Source organism: Terrapene carolina, unplaced genomic scaffold (assembly GCF_002925995.2).
Source record: "Terrapene carolina triunguis isolate 2854851 unplaced genomic scaffold, T_m_triunguis-2.0 Scaffold23, whole genome shotgun sequence".
Lineage (NCBI taxonomy): Eukaryota > Metazoa > Chordata > Testudines > Emydidae > Terrapene > Terrapene triunguis.
Genome location: NW_020664374.1, coordinates 2,170,652 through 2,181,178, shown reverse-complemented (window position 1 = coordinate 2,181,178; position 10,527 = coordinate 2,170,652). Strand labels below are relative to the sequence as shown.

At 41.5% G+C, this 10,527-nt stretch overlaps 1 protein-coding gene across 1 annotated transcript in view; it reads left to right on the top strand.

Moving 5' to 3' along the window:
* The window catches only part of LOC112110517 (P protein), a 365,580-nt gene that overhangs the window by 197,204 nt on the left and 157,849 nt on the right, over window positions 1-10,527 (top strand). The window contains exon 16 of the mRNA XM_026649002.1: window positions 4,437-4,569. Within this exon, the coding sequence (XP_026504787.1) occupies window positions 4,437-4,569 (133 nt within the window). The remainder of the gene's footprint in view (window positions 1-4,436; window positions 4,570-10,527) is intronic.

Below are 10,527 nucleotides of genomic sequence, written 5' to 3'. Positions count from 1 at the left end.
TCTGTATGCTGTGCAACCCTCATCAAGCACTCTGACATCAGCAGTTTGCCTCCTGTAGCAACACAGTCACTCCCTGGTTTCAATTAGCTTTGATTATACCTGGTGAAATGACCTCAATATACCCCCAGTCCCAATTTTTCCCCAAACCGTATGCCCTGCAATGTCCAGCCCTTTCCTGGAACATTCAGAGGAATACTAAACTTGTTTGCTCCTCTAAAGAGGCAAAATGCACAGCTTATTAGTGTAACTGAAGTAAACAGTCACTTCAATTCAAACACAGCACTGGGTTGCTTTAGATTAAAACAAGTTTATTTAATTACAATGACATAGGTTTTAAGTGAAATCAAGTATAAGGGATAAAGACTGAAACGATTACAAACAAATAATACTCAAAATGTTTTCTAATGCTACGACTTTAACAAGCTATTGTCTAGGTATCAGGTAAGATTCTTACCACACACTTCTTCCAGCAAGATGACTGACCACCCCTCTCTCTGGCCAGGATCTCTTCGCAAGTTTCCTTTGTCATCTTAGGTGAAAGATAACTTGGGGTTCTTTGCCCCTCTCTTTCATAGTCCAGTGAACTTTTTAAATGGATTCTTCTGGAGGTTACCGCACAAAATGAAGTTCATTCAAGCTGTGAGAGAGGAGACCGGGAGTCTGGTGGTGAAGGAAGCCCCATGCTGCTTTCTTCCTCCACGGGTGTCTGCTATAATGCAAATTGATCTGTTCCTGTCCCCTCCAATGCAAATGAATGGCCACTTGACATGTGATTGCCAATAGACTCCAATGACACCTGTCTGGAAGTGTCAACTCATCCTTTGCCTGGGAGAAATCTGTTTACTCACTCCACGGACTTGTCTGGTAAACACATTTTAGTCCCACACATCCTTCACATTTTTACGATCCCATGGGCTTTTACCGTACATATAACACACAAGAATATTAATAATCAGTGTGTTATTACTTTTTCAATGATACCTTACCTCAGGGGTTCTCAACCTTTTTCTTTCTGAGGCCCCCCCCCCACATGCTATTTAAAAACTCCATGGCCCACCTGTGCCACAACAACTGTTTTTCTGCATAAAAAAGCCAGGGCCAGTGTTGGGGAGTAGTGATCAGGGCAGTTTCCCGGGTCCCCCCACCATAGGGGGTCCTGCAAAGCTAAGTTGCTCAGACTTCAGCGACAGCCCTGGTTGGCAGGGCTCAGTGCCATGGCCTTCAGCCCCATGCGGTGGGGCTTTGTCTTTCTGCCCTGGGCCTCAGCAAGTCTAATACCGGCCCTGCTTGGCAGACCACCTGAAACCAGCTTGTGGCCCCACCACGGGCCCTGGACCACGGCTTTACCTGACACACATCAGATCAAGTTTGACATTAATGAATACACTGAACTGATCAGGCCAGCTGAAAATCTCTACTAGATCTCAGGGAGTCCCTTTTTCTCTGGCATTGGGATGTTCTTAGATTACACCCTAACATAGAGTTTTGTTGCCTGCAATTCCTCCACACCCATCTTCCTTCTGCTTATATCTTCAAGGAGGAGGTAGTATTCTTCTTCCTAAGAAATTCAGAGAATGTCAGTTGACTGCTGGGCAAATCTTGCTAAATTTAATCTTGCTTGTTTTTTCTGATATTACTTGGTATGGCTGCTGCACACCCAGTCCTGAAAAGTGTCCACAGTGTCGAAGGGAGCTTGGAGCATCAGACTTTATGCAAAGTATGAAGAAGATAGCAAAGGAAACTAGCCAGTGGGGCTGGGTGTTGAATTGCCTGTCCTCTTCTCAAAAGATTTAAAGAATAAGCAGGGTTGATGGGAGAAAGTTTTGGAGCTGAACAAAACCCCGAAATTCAGCCCAATTACTCAAACACTCTGCGCAGCTTGAGTAGCAGCTGTGATGGAATACCAAGAAGATGCAAATAATTTTCCTCTGCTGATGTTGTGCACAAATCCTTACTTCTGAGACTTTTGTGTCAACTCTTGTGCCCTTGTGCCTAGTCTTGAATTTCAAAGAGTATAAATTGACACTGTCCCTTCAAAATAAGTATCTGTATGCACAGCCCCATCTCAGTTCAATTTCTTTCAGCTGTCAATCAAACTTGAGAGCTGCTTATCAACTTCAGCATTTTATTTTTTTTCCTGATTGCTATGCTTTTCTTTTTCACATAAGAATTTAATTTTGAGGGTTTCATATAAAGGTATTTCTTGTACTGTGTTTTTCTGTTGAGAAGTTTCTGCATCGTTACAATTGATGATAAAACTTTTCAGCACTGGTGCAGACATCCAAAACCTAGAGATGTAAGGAAACTTTGTAAATCAAAGTCTAAGGTCTGGTCTCTGAGGTACCATATTCTTTATCTTTGCCATGTTCCCATAACACATGACTCTGGTCTAATCCAATCATCAGAAATAAAGGTGTTTTCTGTGTGTTTTAGGTCCCCCTTTCCCCTTTTCATTTTAAAAGTAGTAAATAATCTAAGTGCCTTTAACTCTGACTATCTCTTTCGAGAACTCCTATCAACAGGATCCACCTAAGGGCTGTCTTTCTTTGCACTGAGATAGATAAATTGCTGTCAGTGCTATGAAAAGTCTCAAGTGCATTACATTCTGAGAGTCTGTTGAAAACTGAAAGAATTGGACTTATTCCAGTAGCTCTTGGTTAGGTATATTCTGATCATCTCTCCTGTTTTACTCCTCATCCAACTGTGTCCCAGTCATTGTATTATCCTGGGAATGAGGATTATTGGTTTGTGCAGCATCAAAGTGCATACAATTCAATCCCAGTCATACTCCTGGATCTCTTCAGATTATATAGGAAACCTGCAAACCTTCTAGATTAGACTGTGTAGAACCAATTACTGCTTCTTCATATCTCTTGAATCATGGTTCACGTGGCAGCATTTTCTGTCTTCTTTTGTGGTCCATATCTTTAAAGAAAGAGGCCCTTATGCAAACATTTGGGTAGTTAGGCCCATTTTCATGCAAAATGTCTGTAATTATGTAAATATATGCAGGACAATATGTCTGTTTTTGTGAGCAGATGTTGAAAAATCTGGCCCTGTAAGTCTTTGTTTGCTCACATGACTCTTGGTAGATCTCTTAAAAGTTTGTAGATTGATTCCTTCATAATGTTCTCTCCTTCAGCTTTGAAACTTAATTTGATGCCTGCTAAGTATCCAGACCAGCCTTTATGAGCATTTACAGGATTGACTTATACAATCTGTTCTGAAAAGATGGAAGGGGTTGCGTGGGAGGGCCTCTGTCTTGTTTGCTCTGGATGTTTCCACATCATATATACTCGAACTGAGAGCTTTCCACATAGATGCTCTCAATAGGGAGTATGGTGCAGCCTAACAGTGTGTATTTCAGGTTGCAAGTCCAAGCTGTCTTAAAATTCAGGATGTAAACAGCCCCTGATTCTGCATGGAAATGTTATTACTATGTATTATTTGCATTACAACAGCAGCAAGATGCTTTAACTGAGGCTGAGGCACAGAAAGATTAAATGACTTCACACAGCGAGTCTGTGGGAGAGATGGGAATTGAACCCAGATCTCTTGCGTGGTAGTCCAGTACCTTAATAAATAATATTTAAAAAAAACTTCCTCCCAAATCTGGCTTTGTGGGGATTCCCTGTTGAGAGAACTCTTGTTGTGGATACTGGAGGGAACCTTGATATCAATATATTTCTAATATCTAGAGTTGAAACTCTTTGTCATTAGGGCCTTTATTAAAATTAAAGCAATATAATATAAATAGGGGACAAAACTTGAATTTTTTTTTTGGTAAGAAATAATGGGTGAGGTTTTCAAAAGCACACTGCATTGGCCCAACTCTCCTTCCATTTAAGTCAATGGAGTTTTACCTTTGACTTTAATGGGAGCAGAGCTAGATCAACACTAAGCACTTTGGAAAATTCCACCCCAAATATCGAACATTACATTATATATTTGAATTCTGCTTTTGACCCTGTTCCAAGCCTCCGTCATACAGGAAGTATAAAGGAACTCAAACAAATACTAAATTGAAGAAAAAATATTGCAAAATGTGTTCTAATTGCTAGAGAATGTTTTTGCTGTAATAGCATATTGTAGAATTTGGGACAGGTCTTGGTTTGAGTAAAATGGATGCAAAAACTCATATTGTCATCAGTGGAGCCAGGAGCTGGTAATTAGTATGTAAATATATAAGAACTATTTTGATACACTGAAATTTAATGGAATATTTTTGAGTTGGTTTGGTTGGCATGAAATTTATTTAATAATAATTTCCCTGAGACTGGGGAAGCACAAAATAAGCTATGCTTGGAAATTACCTATTGCCTACTTTGTTACGTGTATATAATCACTGAATTGTAAAGTACATAATGACAAATACTTTTTCAGGTAATGTAGGAAAATAACTGATCTGTAATTTATAATTGCATTTTTACTCCTAGGGATTGGATTTTGCAGCATTTACAGGACATATGTTTGTTGGAATTTGTCTTGTTCTTCTGGTCTCCTTTCCTTTCCTCAGACTCCTTTACTGGAACAAAAAACTTTACAACAAGGAGCCAAGTGAGATTGTTGGTGAGTTAGAGCATGAAATCATATTTTTATAGCCATTGAGTTGGATAATGTTTAAAATTAAATGAATGCCGTGTACCATAAGGTTGTGTGTATGAAAACAGATTGGTCCACACAGCCTCATTCTATCTCTGAATGTTAGTATTTTACTAATAGTTTGGTTTTGGTTGTTTTTTATTTTGCAAGTAATGATTTTCCTGACACTACTGCTTTTAGTTATTTGTTAAGATTTATGTACATACTGAAGGTGTGCAGCAAATTATATGAAATTTCCACCACAGTAAATAAACATTATGCTGATTTCATCACCTGAACCTAATGAAGCATTTTTCATTGTGCTGAGAGGCGTAATTGACATAGACTTATCAGCAATTTAAAAATCATTGTTGTGTGTTTTGTTTTTCGTTTGGGTCATTATGGTTGTAGGAGGTGTGACCATGGGAAGAATTCTAAAATAATCTAAACTACGCAAAATAACATTTGTGCAGAATTCTCACTCGTGGCCTTTTGTTCTACAAGTTCCTTGGAACTTCCCAAGGTCTAAAGGTTTTTGGTCCCTAAAGCAGCTGTCATGGGTTGGGGCATGAGCTTTCCATTTGCCATCCTCCCACTGGTAGTTGCACCATATAGCGGTCTAAATGCTGCTTTTGGAAGCTTCCAAATAGTTCTTTCTTGTCTGCAGTTAGAGAAAGAGTTTACTGTAGGAGCTTTGTCTCCAGCTTTCTGTTGTGGCTCTTCATCCCAAAACAGGAATTGGAAGGACTATCTTCTTCTGGTGTGGCCATTCCTATCTGCCAATCAGGTCCAGTCCTTTTAATTTGTCTTTTAGTTTGCTGACCTTACGGACTTTTGTTTCAATGTTTTCAAAGCCTTAGTCATTGCTCTGAGGCTTTAATTGAACTACTGGAATCCCCTCTCCAGTAGAGTTGCTGTGCCCTGGCACCCGCTGGTGAAGAAGGTGTTACATACCTGTCTCAGCTAGCCCTGTTTGAACAAGGTTGAGTAATAAGTGCTCCTCCGTAATGATGGTGATTGCTCACCTTCTCCTGCAAGAACTTAGTAGTCTGGACAACCGTGGTCAAAGCAAAGGAAGGCTGAGCATATGGCACCACCCCCCAGAAGCCTGTGCTTCAGTGCTGGGATACAAAGGTTGGAGGCAATCTTTTGAGTGATAGCCAAAGTACAGGTTGAGCTTTAGGAATAGCTGTCTGTCCTGGTCAGATCCTTTCTGCAGTAACTTAAAAGGTAAGTGCATGAGGGTGTTGATTTGTCCTGTCATCAGATGTGGGCAGCATTTGATGTAGTTGATACAGTAATGAGATCTGCTGTCTTGGTAGTGACTCCCACCAGGGCTGGGTGGCTGTAGTCTCCTCCCTGGAGATCGAGAGAAAAACCTAATGACTTGCCTTATCAATGAGAGAGCTTGTTTTGAGCTTGTATCCTATCCCTTAGGCCCTCTCCTCAAGGGAGGGAAGGAAAAGGTTCTACCGCTTAGAAAGGTGGCTTGTGCCTTGACACTTGATTTCGAGGGAGGCCAATACCCATTTTGCCCAGGATACTCATTCACAGCAGCAGAAGCCAATGGCTTTTCAGTATGTTCTAGGGGATATAGGAGAGATAAGGTGAGGTAATATCTTTTATTGGTGAGAGAGATACCCTTTCAAGCTTACACAGCTTGTCTTTCTCACCAACAGAAGTTGGTCCAATAAAATATATTCTTTCACTCACCTTGTCTCTGTAATATCCTGGGACCAGCATTGCTACAAAAACACTGCATACAACTAGGGCAGATAAGCAGCCAACCACTTTCTGTAGCTTGCCAGGACATCCCCGTCAGAGCAGATTAAGATCCTTTTACCCTGAGGTGTGCCCTTGTCCCCCTGTACATGAGAGTCCTAGGAATTGCTCTGTGGGACTGCAAAAATCAAGTTTTCAAAAATTATCAAGATTTTTCCCCACCTCTGGGTATCAGGAAGAGATGTTGCAGGAAATCTATTCCTAATGTCCAAAAAAGCTATTAAGCTTGTGCTTCTAGGCAAGAAAGGAAAGGATGTTATATCCTGATAGTAAAAAAGAAAGAAGCATCTGGCAACACCTTAGGGCGCAGGGAACTGAATCAATATTTACCCCTGAAATAGTTACTGGTTACCATGGGAGCCTTCAGTGATCTTTTAGAAGAAATTATCTGGCTAGGTGCTCTGCAGCTGCCTACTTAAGGATATTCAAAAATAAAGGAAGATTTGCCATAGGGGGACTACACTACTAATTTTGAGTCTTGCCTTTTGGGCAGGCCTCAGTGCTGCATCTTTTCACAAAATGGTTGGTGATAGTCATAGCTTACCCTACTCACCATGGGAGTGGAGGGTTCAGCTTCCTTGGCTGATCAAAGACACCAGTGGGGTGACAGAGTCACTAAGTTTAAATGATAATTTACCCAATTCCCAACTTGTTCTGAGTAGACAATTGAAGTATACAGGATAGGTGGGCTGAGACCTCCATTACTACTGCTGTTAGGGAGGATCCAGAACTCTAAGAGTGTAGGAAGTTCCCGTCTGTCTTGCACAAGGCCCAAGAATAAGAATCCTGCATGGATGAGCTCTTCAGAGAAAAATAATTACAAGGTGAGTAATTATCTCTTTTTATAGAGGGGAGAGTGAAGCCCCATAACTTTAAAATCCATTGTAATTTTGTATAATTATAAAAGATTACCACCTTTCTTTGCCTACTGGGAGTATATTATTATAATCTTTGGTATCCAGCAATTTTTTCATAACCTACCTGTTTGTTATTTGAAATGAAATTAGTTCACTTTAATGAATTTCTTTTCTAATTAAAGTGATAGCTTTCATGGATATTTTATTGTATAATTGGAGTTGTTATACAGTAATATTTTGTTTAAAATGCCATTCTGCAAGGAGTCCCCGTGACAGGGTGTACTGGGCCTGTTGAGGTCCCCTGCTGGAGGCCTTGTGGTCCTACTACATCCTGCCCTAGAAAAGGAGCAGTAAAGGTGGGTCCGCCAGGTCTGCCTAGAAAGGCTGCAGGGAAGAAGCCAATCAGAGCCCAGCAGGCTCAGTTAAAAGGAGCTGCAAAATCTGAGCAGGTCAGTTGCTGGCTGGGACCAGAAGAGTGAGGAAGGACTACAATGTTGTGAAATCCTCCATGCGAGGAGGCTGGGGAGAGACCCTGCTCAAGTAGGAACAGACAGAAAACCCGAAGACTGTAACTGTAAGGTAACTTGGGTGAAGGTGATGGGACAGAGTGGGAAGCAGCCCAGGGAATGCAGTAGCAGCCACTATTAAGGAAAGCAGCATGTGGCTGATATTTGCAGGGTCCCTAGATTGGTACCTGGAGTAGTGGGTGGGCCCGGCTCCCCCCACTGGTGAAGTAGCCAAAGCCCTGAGAAGGGGACACATTTTATGTAGAAGCCCAAGCACAGGGCTGGAATAGAAGCCCAAGGACAGGGCTGAAGACCCTGCAGAGGGCCAACCATTTGTTGAACTTTACCAGTGGAAGGGGACTGAAGTGAAGGAGTGACCTGCTGGAGCGTTGGGGCAATAAGAAGGTGAAGAATCTCCAGGGAGAAAGCCCTGGGGACACTGCTCTATATCAGGGCAGGCACAGGCTTAAAGCTAGCCCAGAAGGAGATGAGGTCTGAGCCCGGAGATGAGGTCTGAGCCCAGAGACAGGGCTAAAGCCTTGAACAAAGGCACAGGGATATAGGCCCTGTTGGACCTTTTACCCTGGAAGGGGTTCATCCATTTTAGACTTTGTGTGACCTAGCCATATTTAGATCATATTTACCCCTAAAATGGTGAAGTTATTTTTGTAATACTTTCTTTAATAGAAAGTTGTCTTTTTATGGTTTTAACTTTTACATTGTGTTTGAGTATTTTAAAGAAATCAGTTGTGTATAGTCACATTACTGATTAACGTGAATAGTACATTCATTCATGAATATTATATTTAGCCAATAAAGTGTTGTAAAGCTTTAAGAAACTGGCATATTTTGCCTCAAATTAGCCTCCTTATTTATAATCCCTGTTACTCTCAGCCTAGTATATTCAGAAATTATAATCAGTGTTACTGTGTGCTTTCCCCATAATCAGCAGCTACTCTATCTCTGAGAAGCTAATCAGTAGCTGCTCAATTAAATCAAATGCTAAAGCACTATTTCTACTGAAATTTTCTGTGAAATGGGAAGAGAAGGTGATAAACACAGATTTCATTAAAAGGTAGCTGCAGTAATTTGGCTTTGGAAAAGCAACAGAATATGTTCAAGATGTCTTAATGAGTCCTTTCCATCTCTAATTGCCATGATTCTGTGATAACTTGAAATGTATTGTTTGAAGCAGCTCTTTTAATCAACTAAATATCTGCCATTTTACTCTCTGATTAGCAATCAAACAGTCTTTGAAGTTATAGGAAATGGCACTGATATGCTGTTCTCCCCTGATTTTTATTGTCTGTTATGTACTTTAAGTATCTTCTGTTGTTTTTGGCTACTTAGATTAGTCAGCTCTGAGTGGGGTACTAAAAACAGATTGACTTTGATTTTAAGAAGAGGTAATTCTGTTTATTTGAGGAGAATATTGACATTTTATTTTCAGCATTGTGCATTACCTGTCACTTTAAATCCTGGCATCAGTTGAGGGCTGTAAAACCCAAGCAAGCTTGTGCTCTTCCCATAATACGGCTTACCTCCTGTGGTTTGCTAATCTTGAAACAGACATAATGATAAAAAAAAAAAAGAGAGAGAGAGAGAAACAAACATAAATAGAAACAAACAAATAGAACTTTAATATCTCTGTCATGGTTACAAAATGAACTGCAGCTTAGATTCCTGTTAGCACTTTGTGAGTGCACCCCTTGGGTGATATGCTTGGCTTTCTGCACCTCACTGTGGGCGGAACCATGCGGTCCAACCACGCTTAGACTGGGTCTCTGGGCTGCAACCCCCCTGTTTACCAGCTGTGTTAATGTGACAGGCCCAACTAGGTGTGGTATCTGTCAGTCCATTCCCTCCAGGGACCTGTGGCCAGCAGGGTGGGTAAAGTGACTCAAAAATGGCTTCTTCAGAACAAAGCATTATTTATTGATTCCCCCAAGGTACCAAGCACATAGAGCAAAGGGTAAAAACAGTAAAGGTTTATATACACATGTCCCCTTTTACTTAATCTTTAATCATTCCTTAAAAGCTTTTGTGCATTGCAATCAGCCCAGTTACCTCCACCAAACTGCCCCTGCTGGTTTCTGCCTCTCTCTGTCTCCTTACCAGCCAGTCAGCTTTCACTGACACTCTGGTCACTCAGGGTATGTCTACACTGCAGTTAAAAACCTGTGGCTGGCCCATGCCAGCTGACTTGGGTTCGGGCTAAGGAGCTGTTTAACTGTAGTATAAACGCTTGGTCTGGAGTCTGGGCTCTAGGACCCTGCAAAGTGGGAGCATCCCAGAGCTTGGCTGCAGCCTGAGTCTGAACATCTACACAGCAATTAAACAGCCCCTTAGCCCAAGCCCTGTGAGTCTTCATTAGCTGGCATGGACCAGCCATAGGGGTCTAATTGCAGTGTAGACATACCTTCAGTCAATCCCCACCCTTTTCTAGGCCTGGTGTTCTCGAATGTTTAGAATCCTCTTTACCCTAGCCTTAGCCTTGGGAAGAGTAAACCATTCTCAGCTTGTCTGGAGCCCGGTAGAGGATATTGCCCAATAAACATCTTCCCCATGGTTTTCTCCAGGACTATTGCTGTGTCATTGTTTTGCCTTTCCTGCTTGGTTTCTTTAACCATCCCTTTTTATAGAATTCCATTGCTAGTAACCTGTCAAACAAACATACAGAGGCAAATTCATCACAAATATCACAGATATTTCCCAGTTTGTTACAATCCTAGTAGGTGTGGGGGAAGGCGGGAGCAGGGCCGGCTCTGGCTTTTTCGCCGCCCCAGGCGAAAAAGCCTCCG